General features: G+C 38.7%; 1 protein-coding gene across 7 annotated transcripts in view; it reads right to left on the bottom strand.

The window, feature by feature from the left end:
• Window positions 1-3,741: 3,741 nt before the first annotated feature.
• The window catches only part of ARHGAP26 (Rho GTPase activating protein 26), a 514,081-nt gene continuing 495,092 nt past the window's right edge, over window positions 3,742-22,730 (bottom strand). For 6 of the 7 annotated variants that reach the window (XM_031953469.1, XM_031953472.1, XM_031953473.1 and 3 more), the window contains 2 exons: window positions 20,028-20,119; window positions 3,742-7,009 (listed from right to left, as the gene is read on the bottom strand). In XM_031953469.1, coding sequence (XP_031809329.1) covers window positions 6,921-7,009; window positions 20,028-20,119 — 181 coding nt within the window. In that variant the 3' untranslated portion in view covers window positions 3,742-6,920. Of the gene's footprint in view, window positions 7,010-11,083; window positions 11,137-20,027; window positions 20,120-22,730 lie in introns of those variants that run through there. The other variant, XM_031953470.1, reaches the window with a different exon arrangement.

Here is a 22,730-nt window from a genome sequence, read left to right as displayed (position 1 = left end):
TTCTTTTTGGTCTTAAGTATTTTGTCATTTTTCTAAAAGCTATGGATATTTCTTGGTAGATATTTGAGACATTTAGAATTTATTTCTTCTTAGGTATTGGTGTTGCTACATAAGGAAATGCTGGAAATTTTCATGTTTATATCAAATCTTATGTTTCCTGAAGCTATTAATCATGTCAGATTCTATGCTGATACTCGAGTATTCTAAGTAAACTATTACATGACTTGTAAAGGGAGATAGGTGCCTCTTTTAGCCACTATTTATGTCTTTTTCCTCTTATTGCTGTTGTGAGCATTTTTAGAATCATGTCAAATAACATAAGGAGAAAGGCCATCTTTGACACCTACATTTATTCTGAAACCCCATGGTTTTTTAGTAGCAGAAGGTAACCAAAATTATTCCTTTATCAAACGGTAACTAGGTTCCATGGCATAGAAAGAATGTCAAAAGGAACTGTGGGGGTATTTCAGTATTAACAAGAAAGTTTGGGGTGGCACATAGGAACTGTCTCACAGAAAGGATTAGAGATATTCTGTTTGGTCAAATGAGGAAGGAAGAAAAGAAAAGGAGGGAGGACAGAAAACGCTCAATTAGGCTGCCCCAAAAGCGGAACAATCTGCCTTGTTAGCCTTTAAGTTCTCTTTCTGTGAAGGTCTTCAAGCAAGTGGTTGTCAAAGAGGCTGCAGAGCTGTTAGATTCAACTAGATGCAGTATGGTATAGTAAAGCGGAGAATGGATTGGAATTAAAAGGGATCAAGATTTTTAAGGTTGTTACATGCCATATGACCACAGGAGTCTCTTAATCCCTCTGGTCTTTATGTGATGTAATAAACACATAATTGCTTCGGAAACCTAAATTGCCATATAAGCATAGGTTAAAATCATTTTCATTATTATTATTGATAGTACTAGTAGTAAAATGAGGGGATCAGATCCGGGACTCATAAGGTTCCTTTCAATTCTAGATGTCTATAGCTAACTTCAAATTAAAGTCAAATTGTCCAGCAAAAACTAATTGAAATTATTCAAAGTTTAGAATACACACAGTGTCCTTTTCTATGTTGATTGGGAGACAGATACATATTAAAAGCAATCCAAGTCCAAAGAAACAGACATAGCATCAAATGGAAAAGTCATTTAATTTTAAATCAAACTTCCACTCCTTTCACAGGGATTGTCACACAAACTGACCAAATGTATGAAAGCAAAGTCTCAAAGCCCATGTGGACAGAAATTGCTTGGTCTCCATAGTTGCAGTTGATTAAAGCAATAGCACATTTAAGAAAAAAAAAAAGCTCTCACATGAAAAAAAAAATCTGTTTTTACTAATAACTGGGGTTTGTGTGTGTGGTGAGTTGCACGCTAACCACAAATTACTTTGTAATTACTATATTGGATTCTACGCACCAGTCAATACCAAATACTGAGTTGAAGTTTAAGAGTGCATTATTCATATAGTATATAATTTTTTTAACATTAAGGTGCCATTTTTAAGTACTTTATTAATATTTATTACATCACAGCACACTCAAAGGTAGCCTAAACAACAAATTAAACATGCATAATCTTTCTTTCCTGAAATATTGACATCTTTGAGAATGCTTCTAAATAAATATGGCAGCTGAGAGCCAGTTACCACAATCAATGTATGATTTTTCAACATAGTTTTGATTAAGTTCATGAAGAACATGGCTGCAGATAGTAAACATCTTATAAATATGAACAAAGTTTTAAAATGGCACTTAATTTATACATCTCTGATCATTTTTTTTAAATCAATAACTTGTTTCTCTAACCTATTTTCTAACCCCTGAATCTTTAAATCTACAATGGCTCAGTGACCGCAGGCTTCTGTGGGTCTGCTTATGGATGTCTGTCTATAGATATATATGTAAATATATGTTATGTACATATATATACACATACACATATACATATTGAATCTTTCCATTTCACAGGTGTAGAACTAACCCTGGACGTGATGAGCCTATGAGGATGTGCATTTAATGCCTGAGAAAGATGCCTGTAGTCTTTGAATAAGCAAGATGGAAACATTAGGTACCATCACTTAATACTTCCAGGGTATGGTCTAAGTAGTCTAGATGCCATGACATTCTGCTGACTTCTTTATTTTTATTCTGATACTCTGGTTCTTGAGCGAGAACACTAGAAAATTTTGCCAAGGGAACAATGCTAAAATCATCACACATTTGGGGCTTATAACTAGATTCTCTGGGGCATTCAACAGTGTCCTGGGGTCTGGCTCAACTTCCAAAGTTGTTACCATGTCATATTTCCCATCTGGTAAAAGCATTGTAATATACAGATCCATGGAGAGAAGTTAGTCACTTCATCTCTCAAAAAGTCCCTGCAGAAGTGGGGTTAGGTACCCCCTCATTCCACTGCTTGGTCTTGGGACATTTGGATTTTCTAAATGTTCTTTCCACTCTATATTTGGAAGCTCCTTAAATAAGAACTGTAAATATAAAAGGAAGATGCTAATTGTAACACTTTGGTGTCTCATCACAGGTAGTCTATAATGGAGTAAGGTTCATTTCACTGCTACTGATATTTTTATTCTACAATTTGGGGGAGGATATGGGCCTTGCTGGGGGATCAGTATGGCTGCTAAACACATTTGAACATATGAAGAATTTTTTTAAACACTAGCACAGGGTGTTTATTGTCTGACAGCTATTTTCTTTTCTGAAGAGTTTGGGGCAGGACTATCAAAGTAATTGATCATAGAAAAGATATCATAGCCAGAGATAATGGTTAACCTCCAAACGTATTGGTAACAAAATTTTTAAAATTAGGCAGCAAATTTTAATACTGGCTGTTCTTCTGGCCATAACATGTTTTGTTTTGTTTTATTTTTCAGACATATTTAGACCCATGTCAAATTGTATGATTCTTAAGAGGAATTGGCCTTCCCAATGCACCTTTGTATACTTTGTCCAATGGATTATTCATAGTATTTGGTGACCAAGAATACCTATAGGAAGTAGGGGCCCCCAAAAGGAAAATGCCCAAAGATAATGAGCTTCTAAGTCACCTGAAGCTCTACTTATTGGGACTGTATTTTTATTATTCAAAATCTATAATTTAGAGAAGGATTAAAGTTCTTTCTTCCCTGGACACTATTACAAGTAGAGTCCTTGGCAAGTGTCCAGACCTTCCGCAAGGTAATTATTGCCCACAAATGTGTCATTAGTTTTCGGTGTCCATGGAGCACCAAGCAAAAAATGGACTAACACTGAAATGAGAATTTGGTCAGAGATAAGGAAGAACACTTTCACCGAAGAAGTGGTAAACATAAGATTGGGAGACCAAAAGGAGGCTTGGCTATATAATTTCTGTCCCTGAAGATCTGGAAAAAAAACCCCAAAACTGTTTTGTTGAGAGAACTGTTGACCTCCTCAATGCTGGGAGATGGGCCAGCTGGACATATTTCTTCAGGTCCTTCTAGTCATCAAAAATTTTTTCATCACTTGACTGAAATAAAGGGTCCATCAGGCTTTACAAAAAACATCAGATTTCAGGGTGAACTCAGGTAAACATCCACTACTGACCAGCTTCTCTAGTGCAGTCTATCATCTTATCCTCCCTACCATATTTTTAGTCAAACCAAAAGACGGAAAAATTGGAGAGGGGGAAAAAATAATGGAAATAGTAAAGAATAAGATTAGAAGGAAAAAAAATCTTTCTTTTCCCTACCTCCTATTAAGAGTTTTTTGGTGGTTTTTTTTTTTTTTTTTTTTTTGGTTTGGTTTTGTTTTAAAACCTGGTCTGGGGCTAACAGAAGAGTCTGCCTAGAAAAGCCCTTACATAGGGCCATCTGTCACTGGCCTAGAGTAGCCTAGCAAGGGAAGGGGGTAAGCCTAAAAAATCCCAAAGACAGCAGCTCTATTTCCCTTTGGCTCCAAAGCAACTACTCCCTGCTGTGAACTGAAGAATAAGCTTCCAAGGGAAAATGTTTTGGACCACAGGAGGGTGAAGGGGGAAACTTTCTCTAGCCAGGGCCATCATTTCTCTTGGTCAGTGCACAGAGCCCACATACACTTAGCTCTGACTGGATACATTATTGTTTAAACAAGCCAAATGCAATGAAAACCTTGGTTTGGCTCTTTCTATTGAAAAAAAAAAAAAAAGCCACACAAGACAACATTGGAAATTGTTTACCCTTTAGAAGTCGGCATTCCTTCTTGGGGAGATCCTCCCTTCCTCTTTCATTCCCCCGAGGAATACTTCTTCATATCTGACTTATCCATACAGAACCTATCTCCTAGGGTTCATGCCAACCATCCCTTGGAGCCCTTTCTTTCTGCCCTTGGCGAATTCTTTTTCTGTTCTAGTCTTCAGCAGCATTCTTGGTATTTCTTGACTAATTTATTAGTCCTTGAGTTGTGACAAAATGACAAGGGGGAACTTACATTAACTGGGGACAAAAATGAAATACTTGGCCCTGATAACAGTGATGCCATCAATGAAACTAGAAATACCAGTGAGATGCTAATGAGAATAAAAGGAAGGGGATGCTCACTGCCATTCCTCATTCACTCTTGTTTTGACAGCTAGAAGAAAGGTTTATGAGAAGTAAAAGAAGTAAGGGAGGATATAGGGAAGAAGACCTAAATTTTAATCCTTTGTAGATACTCTGGAAGTAGTGAGTCTTGGAAGATGTGGGGGAGGGGGGGAAGATAAGGGATAAAGATTCCAGAAGCTGTCATATCTCCTCCATATGTGCTAGGGATCATGTACCACTCCCAGGAGGACACCAACTAAAAATCCCTTGCTCTTTCCCCATGTGTACTGGACACTAAAACATGCTCTTGCATCTCCTACTTCTGTATTCTAGGAGCTGATCAATTACTCAGTGGGAGTTTGTATTTACTTAAGCTCCTCCTTTCTTCTTATTCCAACACCAAGGCCTGGGAAAGAACTAAAACTTCTGGATCCTCAAATGAAAGTGAGCAAAATCAATTTCCACCAGCCAAACAAGAGCAGTTGGGGCTAACTCAAATTTTGCAGGGCTATATAGGTTGACATTTTCTGATCATCCTTCTATTCATCAAACAAGCTTGACACAGATCAAGTAGCTCATTCACTACAAATCAGCTTAAAATATCAAATATAAAACTTTACCATAGAATATTCAAATTTCTCTATTTACAAGTAAATTTTTCAATAAAAAAGTAAGATACAGTAATACACCAACTCAAGTTTCATGTCTTCCTTTGAAGTTAATTCCACAGAAGTCATAGAGCTCAAGGGTCAGGTGAGGAGAGGGCAATTCTGCCTGGTGCAAACATGCTTGTTCCAAAAGGGCAGCTCAGTATTTTTCTTCTCTGAGTGTCTCAGCCAATAAGATACTCTTCAAAGGAAGTTGTAAAGTCTTCTACCCTTCACACTCTAATCTGAACTAGAAGAGTCCCAACTCTGGCTCCTTCCTTCCTACCCTAGGTAAATCTCACAAGACAATCGCTACCCACAAAGATCCTCCAACTACTCACCCTTCCTTGCAAAGAGAATGTCATTCTCAAGAAACCACCTCTTTTCTCTTTACCTTTTTGGGGGGAAGAGGAGAAAGAAGGGGTCTCCTTTAGAATCACAATTTGTTAGAGGAACACTAATATTTATAGGGACTGAAAAATTTTTACTTTATACTAATGGCAGTGAACAGATGTGGCACCTCTGGCCACAAGGTAAGAACAAGATCTCCTTGAAAACCACCAAGAAAGAAATGGGGAGGACAAGAACCATTCCCCCAAACACAGACTCTGTCAGGTAAAGTTGAAGAGCAATAGTGTAAGGGGAAAGGGTGTAGCTCTGATTATGCCCAGGAGGGGTGATGGACAAGATACAAGACAAGACAAAGGGAATAAGTTATCTCTCAGGAGTAACATCTTTTCCTCCAGAGAGGAAATGCCAGTTGAATCCAGCACAAATGTTTTGCTTAGCCGCAATCTAATCTCAAAAATGTTATGAGAGTTTGCTCCAAATAAACACTGATAGTGTTCATGTTCATCCAGAAAGGGGCCAGTTCCCAGCTGCTGTCATGTCTGCCCCAGAGGAGACAACTGCAGTTTCTTGTGCTATGTGAAGTAGTCCTTTAAATCCATTAAAAAAGATACCAATGCCAGGGGTGAAGGAAAAGAGCAAAAGAGAAAAAAAAGTGTGTCTTAGGTTTTTTTGTTTGTTTTGAAGCAGGCAAGGTTACCACGGTTACCAGGTGATTACAGCCCTTGGTTGAAGAGATAGGCTTTTGCTGGAGGGGGTGTGTGCTCTCTCCTGTGAGAAGATTGGACTGAGTTCTGCTGAGGATGGGCAAACAACTACAGCTACTGAAATAGTGAGTGGTTTGAAATGACGTAAACAATACCTTAACCCCTTCCCACTCCAAGATTAGAGAGTGAGCAGAGTGGGTCTCACAGAATGAAGAAAGAGCATACTGTAAACAAAAGCAGAAGCCCACCCCATCATCAGAGAGACTCATCTTCCAGTCAGTCAAGTCAGTCAGTCAGTCCCCACCTTCTGGGTTTCTGGCACAATTTATTGTCTCTTGCTCTATCCTGGGGTTCTGTGCTCAGATCCATCCCCAGGACCAGAATGAGTCTTCTCTGCTTGGAGTGTTCATGAGAAAATGATCATGTTGCATATCTTCCACCAACAAATCAGAACCCAGATGTTCTCCTGGGCTAATGTGACTCCACCACTTGAAGTACTACTGCACATCAGCTGAGATGATGATAGAGACAAAGGACGCTAGGATTCACAGAAACATTCATTTTGATAGAGAGGAAAAAAGAGTCCATCGCCCTGCATTTCTCCATGCCTGAGAGAAATGATCTATTGCACCCTGATCAGCAGTTGTCATGGATACCATGTAACATTCAGCAGTATTGCTCGGGTGTCCAAAGTTAGAGAAACTCAACGTAGTTCTCCGGGATTAATCCTGTCTTCCCATCCAGAGTTCCCTCTAACCAGCCAGGCTCCTGAGATGGGTGAACTGTGAAAAAAGGAAAAGGAAAAAGAAAAAAAGGAAATGTTAAAAGAGTTCAGTACCCTCAGTAAACATTTGTCAAGAACCTACTATGCCCAAATGTACTGTATTAGGTACAGAGATAGGTATTAAAAAGAAACAAGTCTATGGCTATAAACCATTTAGAATCTAATAATTTGTATTGCAGTGCAATCCAGACTTTCATTAAGCATTTTTTTTAAATATGCAAGACATTAGATTTGGTCTTGGGAACACAGAAATTTTGATCATTAAGAACTTGCAATCTATTGGGAAGAAGGATATAATTATATACAAATATGTATCATGCCAGATAGAATGTAACAGAAACAATGGAAACTGGCTTTCACTTCTGATTTTTTTGGGGAAGGGGGAGATTAACTTGAGTTGAGTCATGAAGGGAGGAGAAGATTTTGACAAGATGAGATAAGGAAATGATTCCTAGTAAGGAAGATGGCCTGCACAAGTATACAGGAGATGATTTAAGTCTGGGGAAAGGCTATTTTGCCATTTTGATGGGAGTCTGGAGTCTATGAAGGGATGTAATAATATGAAATAAGGCTAGAAAGTGAAGTTGGAGGGAGATTGGGAAAGACCATGAAAGTCAGGCTAAGGAATCTGCATTTTATTATCAAAACAAAGTGATTTTAATAAATATTTAAAGGCTGTGCTTAATACAGAAAAATATAGGGACAGGAAAATTAATTAGGAGGTTATTGGTTAGAATAGGACAGGCAGGTGGCACAAGCCAGGCCTGGAATTAGGAAGACTCATCTTCCTGAGTTAGAAACAGGTGCAGACAAACATTATCTGTGTGATCCTGGGCAAGTCATTTAACCCTGTTTGCTTCAGTCTCCTCATCTGTAAAATGAGGTGGAAAAGGAAATGGCAAACCACTCCAGTATCTCTGCCAAGAAAATCCCAAATGGAGTCATGAAGAGTTGGACAACAACAATGTTAGATAAGTAGACAAAAAGAAAGAGGCCTGAAGTAGGATAGTGGTGGGGTTGAGTGGAGAGGAGACAATAAGTACAAGCAAGCTATGGGGGAAGACCCTGTAAGGGCTTGGCAAAAGGATGTGAGGAGTGAGGGAGACTGACTGACAGATGATTCTCAGTTTCTGAAACTAAGTATTTATTTCTTGTATATAACACCACCAATCTTCTCAGAGAAGTTAGGGGAAAGTTGGAAGAATGATGAATTTCAAAAGGTTTCCCTAATCTTTATGGATGGTTCTGGCCAAAATCACTCAGGTTATTTATGGAAAGTGTTCCAAAAGTCTTGGTTTAGTCTTTTATAGCTTTAGCAAACTTTATTAATAATGAATAGCTTCTGATTTTCAGATTTACTGAATGAACCTATAAAATTATTAATTCTTTCTGTGGAGTAAGTACTGAGTCACTTGTAGCAATGGTCTGGATACAATTCTGTGCTCTCCTTCCTGGTGTGCATTTCAATTTTCTCTTAATCTTTACCTCTACTGTCAATTTTTCATGTTCTACACTGATATATGTCTTTCTTTTTTAGCTTCATTCAATTAATTTCTATTTCTGTGTTAACCCCTTTCCTACCTGGAAAACCAAGGTTGGGGGAGGAGGGGAAAGTTTAATGGAACTAGACAACTCATTAAATGGATCTGATGCTAATGCTCCACTAGCCATTACTATCCTCTCCCCAGCAAAGAAAGAAGGAAAGGGCACTTTAAAATTTCTTCTTTGGGGCTAATCTTGATCATTATTATCAGATATATTCATGAATTGATTTTTGTTGTCCTTTACATCATTGTCACCGTATCTGCTATTTGCAAGCCACTATGTAAGGTGTTAAGAATGCAAAGTCAAAAATGAAAGAATTCCTGTCCTTAAGAAGTTTCTTCTGCCCTCTCAGCAAGTTCCTCCTTTCCTTTTTTACTCTTGGCACCCTCACAAATTGAAAGCCCTCCTCTTCCTTCTTCCAAAGCAAAGTTCAAAATAAGTTTTTAGATCTCAGGGTCACAACCTTCCCAGATCTTATTTGGTTGGCTTTGACTTTTCAACAGGCAGAGAAGATACAGTCTCATTTGTGACATCACAATCAGTCTCTATGGAAACCATTGTGGTGATGAAAGGATTATATAAGCCTTGTTGAATTTGCAGAGTAGCCAAAAGCTGGAGGAAGGAAAGAAGGAAGGAAGGACTGTGAAGGGGATATTGATGTTTCAGCACTGATTGTATAAGCATCACTCTGGGGAGAGCAAGGGCATTCATTTCTTGTCTATCAGGGAAACTCTAATTTTCTGAGATTGTTTTGAGAGAATTAAATTTCCCTTACTCCCCTCCCCAGGCTAATTAAGTGACTTCCTGTACTTGTTTTAGAAAACTACTTCCACCCGAAAGCTACCATATAAACCTGGCTCAGGCTTGGGAAGAGGATGAAGCACAGAAACCCAGAGAAAAGATAATGAAAAAAAAAACAAAAAGAGAGAGAGAGAGAGAGAGAGAGAGAGAGAAAGAGAGAGATGGAGCTGCACCTAGTTATATAAGATCAAAATTGTCCAGGCCCTCTTCCAGACTTAAATTCCTCTTTGAAAAAGAGAGGGTCAAAGCTTTTCCCTGTATCTCCTTCTTCTGGTGACTTTGCCATCAGTTCCCTTGCACAATGCTCAAATACTGAACTCTGGGAAAGGCTCCAAAGTAGCTGCTAGGGTTTGGATCTTTGTCAATATCTATTAAGAGGAAGTAGGAAAAAATACTTTAAGAAAACACTAAACAATAAAGAAAATACTAAACCTCTTAAAAAAAAAAAAAACTCTTAAAAAAACCTTTTAGGTGGTTTTACCATTCTCTAGCATAGGGTTCTTGCACTTAGCATGTCCATAATAGTTTATTTAACTCAATTCACCAGGAAGGCTTGAACCCAACTAAGTATTTCTTGTTAGCTAGAGCTTCAATGCAAAAGATACACAAATCCAATCCATACCTCTCTCCTACCACAACATGATATCTGACAAAAACTTCCTCCAAGATCAATACCATTACAGCTTAGAAACCCAAATCCTCCCAATGCCAGATTTCTCCTGATACTCAAATATCTACCCTAACTTGTACTATAAGGCAATTTCATTTTTAGATGACTTTTGATCTAATGCCTCACTCTTTCTTTTATCCTCATCAACATCTGGGAAGACTCTAGATCCAACCCAACTTATGGAAACCTTAAGCTGTCAAACAACAAAATCCCAGACGAGACTTTTTTCTCAGACTCAAAATTTTAGGACTGTAGAGTTGGAGGGAGACTTGGAAATCATCTAGTTTACTCTTCTCATTTTTAATGAGAACAATTCATTATCTCAAGTCCTACAGAGGAATTTAATTTTCAAAGACAAGATTCAAACCCAGAGTCTTCATTCAGTTCAGTGCTATTTACCCCACACCATGCTATCTGAACCCACTTCTCTCAAAGCCATTCTCCTTACCACCAGCTATTTGAAGACCATACAGAAACTATGGTAATAGAAGAGTTTGGGAAGTAGTAGGAAGGCAGAGCTGAGATGCCAATTAATAATAAACATGAAGGAGCTGAAATAACTAGCAAAAGACATGCAAACCTTGGCTCAAAGTTGATTCACCAACACCAGTATCAGATGAACTATGATGATTCTTGAGGTGCCATCTTGTATGGCAACATCCTGTAGGGGGGCTCCAACTAGTGCTCCTACGACTTGTTAATCTTGTTCTTACCCCATTCTTTTTTTAAGACAAAGTTCAAATTCAGCCTCAAATACTTATTAGCTATGTGATTCGGGCAAGCCACTTAACTTCTGCCTCAATTTCTAGGTAATAATAATTATAAAAACACTTAGCCGAGTGTCTAGCATACTGTAAACACTATATGAATCTTAGTTATTACTATTATTATCATTCAAGTCCTGCTTATTCATGAAACCATCCCTTGTGTTTCCAACCCTTCTTCACCTCTTCATGTTCTGAACTCCTACAACACTTAAAGCAGTGGCAGCAAAAGGGCAAGTATATTGGCTGGGAGTCAGAAGATCTGGCACCCAGTGCTGGTTTTGTCACTTACTAGCTGTGTGACCTTGGACAAGAGGCTTCTTTTCACTGGGTCTCATTCCTCATCTGTAAAATAAGGGAATTGGACAAGATGACCTCCACAGTTCCTTTAAAGTTCTGAGAATGTAATTTCCAGTTGCATCTTTTTCATTCATTTTAACATTTGGTCATTTATGAGCATTGCTCTTAGGATGTTTTTGGGTATTGCCTTCTCTGGGGATAAAGGGAACAAGCATATTAAGCAAGTGACAGGCACTGTGATAAGCACTTCACAAATATTATCTCATCTGATTCTTATAGATTCTTGCCAAGTCACACAGCTATGAAATGTTCAAATTTTAATCTGAACTTGGGACTTCTTGATTTCAGGCCTGATGCTCTATATTCAGTCAGCCATCTAGCTGCTTCAACTATACTTCTAAGTTCTATGAGAATAGATGGACAATCTATGGTTAGGTAGTAGTAGGTAGTATTAATAAGATCAATCATGTGGATTTACATAAAGTTAATTCTATCAAATAGGCAAAGAAGAATTAACTCTAATATTAAATAAACTATTTGCAAAAATTGTTAAATAACTTATTCCACCAAACTCCTTCTTAGAGAAAAATATGGTTCTTATACTAACTAACCTAGAGAAAGAAAAAGCAAAGGAAAAAAAGAATTTTCCTGACTCTGGTAATTAGAATCTAATTGACATTATCTGTAATGGAAAAAGGCTCTTGGGGACCTTTCCAAAAAGATCAGGGGTAAAAGAAGGATGCACACAGTCAGCAATGTAATTTAAAATAGTTCTAGAAAAGCTAACTATGGCAATAAAAAAAAAAAAGAATTTGAGAGAATAAATATAGGTAATAAAGAAACAAAATTACTGATTTTATATGACATGATAGTTTACTTACAAGCTCACAAACAAAATCAACCTCTGTTACCAACAAAACCAAAGAAATATCAAAAAAGTGAAATTACTATGAAATATAGAAAAGTCATTCACCAAGACATGCAAGAATTACAAAAATATTACTTTATAAAAATGTTAAATATGATGCTGGCTTAGCAAAACAGAAGTTATTCTGCAGAATAAATCACAAACACAAGAACCAGAAGCAACTAAACATAGTAACATAATGTTTTAGCAGATCCAAGGATCAACTTATTGAGGATAAGGAATCACTATTTGACAAAAACTGCTGAGAAAAGTGGAATGCATAGCAAAAGGCTTAGGCCATTATCTCATTACCTATACCATAACAGTATATATGACCGAAATAAAAAGCACTGTATTATAGAGTGGAAAAAGTCCTGGACAGGTCTGTGTTTAAACCTTATTTGTCCTATTTATTATCTGTTTGACCCCTGACATGTCATTTCTTCCTGTGTCTGGACCTGTTTCCTTATCTATATAATAAGGACTGTATTAGATGGCATTTAAGGCCTTCTAAAGTTCTAAAGCTATAAGACTACAAACTTCTGAACCTATATAGAAGACTGTATTATTAACAAGGAAGGAGATTCTTTCTACAATTCTGGATAGGATGAGGAATTCTTGACTAAACATTTCTTTTTGGATAGAAATGAATGAAAAAGTCTAAATGGACCATTTTGATTTTATAAAATTTAAAAGTTTTTTGGGGGGGGGTGGGGGGGTGGGGGGGGTAAGGAAGAGGCAGAATTAGAATTAAATTGGGCCCAGTGAACTAGGGGGGAAAAGTCGGCAACAAATTCCTCTGATAAAGCTCTGATATCCATACGGATGTAGAAGAACAATAGTCAAAATACAACTGGTTATTCAAATCAAGAAATGCAAGCTATCAAAAACTATATTACAAAATGTTCTAGATCACTAATAATAATAATTCTATCTCATACTTGTTAAATTGGCAAAAGGGATGAAAAAAGAAAATGAACTGTTGGTGGGAATATGCAGAACCAGCACATTAATGAACTCTCCATTAAGGAAAGTAGTTTGTAACTATATTCCGAAAGTAACTGAGAATTATGAAGATCCTATAATCCAGTGATACTACTGTTAGGCATACATTCCAGGTAGATTAAAGACAGGGAAACTAGGTGATGTAATGCAGGGCTTCTTAAACTGTTTCCCCTTACAACCCCTTTTTACTCAAGAAATTTTTACATGATCCTGCTCAAATTTAGCTTCAGACACTTTACACGCTCTGTGACCCTGGGCAAATTGCTTAATCCTATTTACCTCAGTTTCTTCATCTGTAAAATGAGCTGGAGAAGGAAAAGGCAGACCATTCCAGAATCTTAGTCAAGAAAACCTCAAAATGAGGTCCCAGAATTACAAATGAACAAGAAAATTAAAGACAGTTTGGAAAGGATACAAAAATATTTACAGCAATACCCTTTGTTACAGTAACATCACCCAACCCACACACTCTCCCCACCAAAAAAAAAACCTACAACAGGAATTAATGTGGACACCGATCAAACAGGGAATGGCTGAACAAATCATGGTACTTAAATATACTTAAAGAAATGGAAGGGTTGGATTCAGTGAAATCTGGAAAGATGTGTGAATACATGCAGAGTGATGAGAGCAGAAGAACTAGGGCACAAATTTATATGATATAAATGTAAAAGATAGCAACTCTGAAAGACCTAAGCAATCACAACCCCACAAGTGTGATGAGGTAAGTATAGGATGTGATCAATATTTTCAGTTAACTTTGATTCTGTGAATTTGTTTTCCTTGATTACATTTATTTCTTAGAGAAAGGACTTTTATTGTTTTGAGGAGTTGGGAAAGTGATATTAAGGGGAATATGGTTAAGGTCAGTAATGCTGGGGAAAAAAAGAAAACTGTAAGGAAATTAAAACATACACAGATGAAAACTGAAAGAGGTTCAAAAGGGCACTCGGTAAAGCAGGGCAACACTGGCACTACGATTGAATATTTCATTTATAAAGCTCAAGCTGACATAAAAGAGATTCACAGTTTCAGTTATAATCCTCTTTATTTCTGCTCTTTTTATCTAGGCATGGTCATATTTGTTGACATCTATAAACTTTGTAATAAAAAACAAACAATAGTCTAGATCTTACTTCAAACTTTAGCTTTTAACAAAGCTGGTCCTGGAGCTGTATTTATAAAGTAATAGAAAGGATGGAATTGTATTTTGCATTTATACTCAATATCATTTCACTGTTTTTCTTAATCTGAAAGGCAGGGTGGAAGGGAGGAAGAAAAATTGGAACTCAGATTAAAAAAAAAAAAAAGAATGTTAAAAATAAAATTTAAATATAAAAACATAAAATAATAAGGAAAGAGACAATATTTTACTATTTACTATGTGCCACTATAATCTGCAAAGTATTATTACTATTATTACTATTATCATCTCCTCCATTTTGCAGCTGAGGAAACTGAGGCAGGGAGGTTAAGTGACTTGCCGGGATAACACAATAATTAAGTATATGAGACCATATTTAAGCTCAGGCCTTCCTGATTCTAAGTCCAGTGTGCCACCTAGCTGCTAATTTACCCAAATCCCCTTATTTTATAGATAAGGAAACAGATCAGAAAAGTTTAAGGGTCTTGTCCAGTATATTCCTTTAGGCAGAAATTTCAAAAGGCCACCTTTGAACTCAGGACCCCAAAGATGAAAACTACTTGCCATACTGAGCTATATCTGGTGGGGAAATGGGAAGGGGAAGATGAGATGTACATAAATATATTATTGAGTTAGAAAAAAATGATTCTATACATAGGAGATGTAGCCTGACCTTTTCAAAAAGGGACTTTTTCTGAGAAAGAGATCATTTGTAACTGAGGAGAATCTGGGAAGATAGATATCGAAGGAGATGATCCCTGGGTTAAGTCTTCAAGTAGAATGACCTCCAAATGAGCCATGATCCCATTAGGTAGATGTTCTTGTTCACCACGAAGATGGGGGAAAAGTTCTAAATCTACGAACTTAGGTTACCTAAGCACTGATGGGCTTTCTGCATTTTCACAAATGGGAGATTGAAATGGGAGAAAGACTAAAATTGGAAGGTTGGAATTGTAGGATCTGGAAGAGAGGAGATGGAAGGCAGTTCTGGGGAAACACAGAGAGAGGAGAGAACAGGGATGGACGTCTGGATGAAGGACATAATGTACAAATGGAGCATCCATTGTTTCCTCACAGACATCCAATAAACACTTCACAAACTGAAATAATGTCTGAGGGAAAGAGGATTCTATTTCTGCACCCAGGGCGTGTGGGTATAACCTTGGGCAGCACTCCAGTGCAGCAAACATACAATGAGTGCAGAAGGCTGCTGGTGACACTGGACTCTTCCCTGACAACAAGGCCTGTCACACTTCCAAACAAACGCGATGCAGACATCCGACAAGCAGCCATGGAGTGCTTACTGTGTGCAAAGACTTTCTTTCTGGCCTCTCCCATGCTGACACAATAAGCTAAGGAAGATGACAGCTTCTGTTAGGAAGTGGGCTACTGCAGAAAAATGTGGAGTCAGGAGACTTGGCTCTGGGTCCACAATCTGACTAACTACCTGTGTCATCTCAGGCAAATCAATTCTCCCCCTCTCCAGGCCTGATCCCTTCCAACTCGACCTCTATGAATGATTCAAAGAAAGAGAGACTGTTTCTGACTGAAGAGGCAGATGTACGCCAGAGGAGATGATCCCTGAGTTGGGCCTTAAGATGTTATTGTTCAGTCATGTCTGACTCTTCCTGAGCCCAGATACCATTGCAAGACAAGCTTTTCTGTCTTCCACTCTCTCTCCAAGTCTGTCCAAATTCAAATTCAAGGACCTTAAAGTAGGAAGACCCAAAAGGAGCCAGGATCCCATCAATGTAAATGTTCTTGCAAACCATGCAAGCTCTCAAGCACCAATGAAGCTTTTTAAGTTTCACGAAGCAACTTTTCTTCCAAACTATCATTTAAGTGTCATTTTTGAAGCTAGGTAACTCAGTGACTTCTAGCCTTGAATACTAACTGTGTGACCTTCCGCAACATACCTATCAAGGCAGCTGGTGGCAAAGTGAATAGAGAGCATTAAGTGCCTTGAAGGCAGGAAGACTAAGTGCAAACCTGGCTGGTCTCACAGAGTTCTAATCTGTGAAACCCTGGGTAAGTCACTTAACTTGTCTGCCTCAGTTTCCTCAACTGTAAAAAGGGCATAATTTCACTGATTTTCAAAGTGAGGTCAAATGAAATTATCTTTTTTAAAAGTGCTTATATAATGCCTAGACCATAGTAGATGATATAAGGGAATAAACATATAAATATCTCCTTTTCCTCCTAATTCTGATTTCACAATACCTTTCATGATGGAAGAGTCATCATTACTAGATGTCCCATAGGCAAGGGAGCACCAGCTGGCATGGCAGCAGGAACTTTGGCAGGCTGAATGATCCAGACTCTATATCCTGAGATAGTACACTGAAAGCACAGTGCTCAGGCAATCAATGGCTCCTGCTGAGTGAGAATGGCTTTTTGCCATGGGGAAAAAAAATGGGTGTAGCTGTTTTCTTGCTGTTATTTCACACTAAGGGAGTTGATGCATCCTGCTGATCTCAGGTCTTGATAAAAGTATCCCAAGAACCTAATTTTATTGAATGCCACATGATTTTTTTCCAGGTATCACTAATCGTATTGCTTAAGGATGAATAACGTTCCCAAGAAAGTAGATCATTTCTCTTTCCAGTTATCATCTGAGGTGCACTTGGTGAAGTGGACAGTTTCCTAGTAGATTTGCAAAGGCTGACACTGTAGTTAGTTTCTGAGTATTACCCATATCTCCCTCCCTGCACAAAGTTCAAAACTGACAGAGCAATGACTCTGAATTCAAAGCCAGGCACCTTGGAATCCAAAGTCTTTTGGAGTAGCTATTGTAAAATCACAGCCTTTCCCCTCAAATTTTCACTCCCTCTTTTTCTAACTAATTCATTTTCTTTATTTGTTTGTGAGAGGAAGCCATGTAAGCATGTCACATTGAAATCTGCCACTGGAAAATTTTCTTGAGATGAAAACCTAACCAGTCCTTACCCTCAAAGGGTTTATACTCTGGTCCGTGTGTGTGTGTTTATGTTTATATGTAGAGGAAGGCACTTCAAGGAACAGTGAGGAGAGAATTAGGGGAAAGAAGGGATGTATATAAATAAGAATAATATTAGGTTAAAAATGATTAAGTACACAGGACAGGTCAAACAGGGTGGCTTGAGAGATTTGAAGAAAGAGGGATTATTTCTAGTTGATTTTAATCTACTTCTAGAATTCAATGTAACCAGCCTTTATTATTTTTAGAAGCAAATTAATATAGTCTAGTTTAAGGGAAAAGACCCTCCCTTGTCCAATAAATGAACACACTCCCTTCCTTTTGATACTTGATCTCTTCTAGAATGAGGTGTTGGAAAGAATATTGGACTTGCATTCAAGAGAGCTGAGTAAAATTTGGCTCTAATACTATTAGTTTGGTGACCATAAACAACACATTTAATTTCTCTGAGTCCAGGTTTCTTCATCTGAAAGATGAGGGAGTTGGATCTAGTGACTTCTAAGGCAATTTTCAAATTCTAAAATTCTAAGATTCTGATTGGTGGGTGTGAGTGAAATGATAGTTTAAAAGGGAGTGGGGGGGGATCACAGCACTTAACTCTTAAAACAATATAATTCAACAAAAGCAATTAGAACAATTTGAAAGATAAATGCATATCTTATCAATTCTGTCTTCTACAGCCTCCTGGCTAACAAGAGAAGTCTCTTCTAGGAGATTTGTTTACTTTTATTCTTTTGCCTCCTGAAGGAATTAGTAGGCTTTACTGCCTCTGATGGTTGAATGAAGCTCCTTGATGAACCCCATCTTTAATCTGGCAGCCTGGAGGATTCTTGGATAAGACACGTTGTGATTAGCTAAAACAGCCCTCATCTCTGTCTTTTTCATCATGAGATATGCTGTTGTTCTACCACTGCTGAAAGACACAGGTTAAAAAATATCCAGGACATAGGACTAAGATGTGAGAGCACTCAATCCTTGGTGTAACTTTTTTGCACAAATGGCTTGCTTGGGCATTCTTTAGTTGGAATATATTTACATTCAAGAATGTAAAATAACATTAAGACATATACTCCCCCATCTGTGTGGGCTAGATGATACAGCCCTGAAAATCAGGATTACTTTATTTTACTGGAGAAAAGACCAAGTTAGTCCCAGCAGGGCTTCTAGCCCTTGTGTGCTACAACTTGAAGTAAATGCACTTTTAAACTCTGAATCTACTTATAAATAATGCAGTCTTTAAAATCTCCCTATTAATCTAAAAGGCCCCATCTTCTCTCTCTGTGTGATGCACACATAGAAAGCCTGGTGGCCCTGTATATAATCCAGTTTTTGAATGTATTTGTCCTGAAGGTCACTTCATGTTACTGGGCCCCTGTTTGGAGCTAACATCGCATCAATTGAATAGCTTCAGACAGCCCACCCTTGGAGAAACTTCAAAATTTCCAGAGAACCTGACTATCTGTCAAGGTCAGAGCCCCTGCTGGAGGCCAGATTGATTCTAAAAGGATGATTGCTTTACTGAGTTTTGTCTTTGTATTGTGTTCTTTAAAAATAAAGAGAACACAAAAGAGGCAACAAACTAACATAGTTTGGGGGAACTCAAGGTTGGACATCACCTGAAAAAGGAACAGACACAGAATGAACTCTAGGAAAGTCAATGAGTCACAAAGCTGGGCCACCCAAGTCAGTCTGAAAGCATCATTAGCATGCTAGCTAACAAGGCCTGAAAGACAGTGCTTGGATCAAAACTGATTCAATCTTTGGCTGGAAGCCCCCCAGGGTTGGGCTCTAATCAGTACTGTTTGCCCCCTTGTCTTTTGCACCTTACTTTTAAGCTCTGGCTTGTCTTCTAGTGGCTGGGGTAGATAGAGTGGCCATCTGAATCAAGACAGGGCCCTGCTTATCATTCAGCAAGCATTTGTTAAGCACCTATTCCCACTAGGCACTGTGCTAAGAGGCTGGGAAATAAGGAAAGACCAAATATAGTCCTTGTTCCGGAGGGTCTCATAGTCTAATGTGGGAGACAACAAGTAAACAACTTTGTAAAGACCAGCTTTAGATAAGATAAAGTGGAAATACTCAACAGAGAAAAAGCCTTAGCATTAAGAGGGAACAGGAAAGTCTTCATGGAGAAGGTGAGATTTTAGCTGGGCCTTGAAGGAAGACAGGAGGGAAGGTAGATAGAGAGCTGAGCCTCGAGACAGGAAAAATGAGTTCAATCTGGCTTCAGATACTTTCTATCTGTGTGACTCTGAGTAAGTCATTTTATCTGCTTTTGCTTAAGAATTCTCAAATGTAAAATGGAGATAATATCAGAACCTACTTCCCAGAGTTGTTGTGAAGATAAATAATAAAATAAAATTGAAATAATAATAAAGCATTTAGCACACAGTGTCCATGGTAAATACTATATAAATACTTATTCCCTTCCCCCCTTCAGGGAACCTGTACTTTTTTTTTTCAGGTTAATGAGGCAAGCAGAGTAACCGATACTGGATCCTGTTGCTCCTGGACTCTGCTTAGGACCCTGGCATGCTGAGAATATGTCTACCACCTTGAACCTGAGATGCAGGGAGAACCAGACTAGCCCCAGTGGTGAAACTCTTGGCCCCAGACATCCCAGCCCCTGCTTCTAAGAACTCTCCTGGTTGTTTCCAGCCTCTTTTCTCCATGCTTTCAGAAATGGGGAGGGAGGAAGGATGGCCCCATCCACTAGCTGATGTTGGGGTTTTTTTGACTCAGTACTTCTCTCCACACCCAATCATCTTGCCCACAAATGTTATGTCATGTAGTGAGAAAGTAAGTGGGACTCCTACACTATTTTTTTTTTTATCTATCTCTGACCATCCGTGTGGGGCCTCTAAAAGGGTGTGAAGGGTTGCCCGCCACCCCACTCTATTCCTGTGAAGGAATGAAGCACTCACCATTATCGAAGACAGTGCCTGCTGTGAACGAGAGCTCTGAGTCATGTTCAGCCTTGCAGGCGTACAACGCTTTAGCTTTTCGCAATGGTGTGCTGTGAAAACAGGAGTGTATTTAGTGCATCTACACGTACAAAACAAAACCCCAACATGAGACAAACAAAACTCAACCCCTTTATAAACCTGGGATTACCCCTATGCTCTGTCTTCTGCTCAGTAAGCTCCCTACTTCTTTCTTGTCCCTTTCTCCTTGGAAGATATGAGAAAACTACCAGGTGTCAGGACATGAGATAGAAAAATTGTATGGCTCAGAGAAGAAAAATGAGAAATATTCAGACAAAGGCCACCTTTTCAGAGATGCCCTTTTTCCACAACGGCCACCACCCTATGTCACACTGAGACCTACCCTGAGAATGTTAAAGAGTGTGAAATGGGTCTGGCCCTAGAAGAACTTCAGAATGAGAGCATGTGAGAGTGGTCTTGGGAGCAGAAAGCTTCAACAGACTCCACTGCAGAGTATCATTGGGAAAGCTTGTTGTTGAAACTGGAGAATGTTTTGTGAGTCAGAAAGAAGAAATTCCAGAAAATCCAGGTCTCCATTTAGGACACCCCAGTGGATGTGTTATTTTAAAAAATGATCTTATGGTGGTAGTGGTAGGGAAGAGCTTAAGACTCGCTGGAGAAAAAAGATGCCAGAGGAAACTGCCTCCATGTGCATGATTTTGTTTTGCTTGGATTAAAAATGTGTATTCAATAACTATCTCCCAAGGCCAAGTACGTTGAAGACACACACCAATTCCTATGTGCCTTTTGTGCATTTCTGTGGTAGGATATTAAAATGGTACCCAAATGATGCTTCAGGACTGATAAGAAACTCCAAGATTCCTTTTGGGAGAGGGAGGACAATTATTTGGGATCATTTGAGTAAGTGATATGTATGAATTAGCCCATTAATTGCCAAAACTTTTAGAATCTTTTAGAATTCTTTTTAGATTCTTTTAGAATCTGTTCTGGGAGCTGATTATGGAAAATAAGATAGTATGGGGGACAACTCAAACCTACACTACAGAAGCAGCAAAGGGCTCCGATGTATTTTCTACCTATCTACTTGAGAGTTTCTATCTTGACACTTTTGTCGTTTCTGCCCACAGGTAGATAAACTGTGACCACAGGGTCCAATGTAATATTTGTTTTGGCTTTCAGTGGTAGAAGTCAACTTCAGCTGATCATGGGCAGCCCTAAAAACAGTACTTAGGTAGGGGAGGGGCAACTATTAGCTGTATTTCTTTTAAACATTAAAGTTAATTTCTTCCTTGGGAAAGGAAGAAGCCTGAATGAAAAGGGTGGGGGATTGTTTTAAAGTCAGTTATCTAAAATTCTTGGGCTTACAAATTATTATTAAAAAAATGTATACTGAGAAATTGGATGCTCAGAGCAGATGGCTGTCCCAATTCTGCTGCTAGGGCACAGTTTTACAATAGTCCTCTTTGGCTTTTAAGTGCAATGCAGGAGAGAGTGAAAATAGGATGAGGCTTAGGGCACACAGAAAGGGAAATCCTTAAAAAAATTCACAAGCACCAACTTGAAGAGAACTCTTCTGAGTATCATTTAGAAAACAGCAAAAGATTTATGAGACAAGGGGTTAACTATACCCTGTGATCTAGACCAGGGCTGTGCCTGACAGCTCAGGGCTAAATGCAAAAATGTACAAATTCTCAGGAAAAAAAAATTGGCTCTTTTTAAAAAAAAGTAGTAGTGGTGGTGGTGATGGGGGGGGGGGGGGGGGGGGGGGGGGGGGGGGGGGGGGGGGAGAGCAAATTTTATAGGGTAGACTGGGCAATCCGGTTGTGAAAACTGCTGAAATAGCAAAGAATGAAACTGCCAAGAAGGTAGAAAAACTATGTGACTGACAAGGCACAGTGTGTAGTTGAGAGGAGAGCTCACAGAATCCTCCCAGGTTGGCCAATGCCTTAAATACCAGGTTCTCAATCTGGCGCCCTGCCCTGGGGGAAGGGGAGGAACGGAGCAAAAAAGGAAGGTGAAGTAGTGAGGGAATACCAAAGGAGGGACTGCGTTTTAACAGACCAGACTTTCAAAGAAGTTACTTATTAACCAAATTTTAAAGCAGTAATTGGAAAAAGAAAAAAATGGGAGGGCGGGCAAGTAAAGAAAATGACTGGAGGAGGAGGATGGCTGTTGGGAATCTGGAAGGTTTAAAGTTAGGGATATCCAAGTGGGAAAGTCAGTGATGAAAAAGAAATGATGTCTATGAGTGTTGTGTTTTTGTTGTTTTTTTTTTAATATGTGGCAGTAAAAGAACCAGGTATCCTGTGCTCTCTGTGTACAAGGAAGTCTTAGGGGACAGCAAGGTTAGATCAAGTAACAAATAAACATTTATTAGGCTCTTACTAGATCATAAAAAGGTCCTGTTGTTTCTCCCTTCTCTTCCCCTTCACCCCTGGGTATCGAAAAAGAATAGCTGACAAGCTCCCTAGGCAGTTTCTCTCCCAAGAGCTTCTCCTCCTTCTTTACCCCCTGCAACTTCCACTCATCTACCCCAAATGCTACTGTAAGTATATGAAGATGAAAGGAATATCTAAGTGGTTTTAAAAAGGGCTGGCTTCTATTCTCCAGGAAAATTCCTTAATTCTTTTAAAATTGGCCAGTCTAATCAGAGATCAGAAGGCCATTTCTCTTCACTCCCAT

The sequence above is a fragment of the Sarcophilus harrisii genome, chromosome 2 (genome assembly GCF_902635505.1).
Source record: "Sarcophilus harrisii chromosome 2, mSarHar1.11, whole genome shotgun sequence".
Taxonomy (NCBI): Eukaryota; Metazoa; Chordata; class Mammalia; order Dasyuromorphia; family Dasyuridae; genus Sarcophilus; species Sarcophilus harrisii.
The sequence above is the reverse complement of the archived record's forward strand: the minus strand, read 5'-3'. Positions and strand labels throughout refer to the sequence as shown.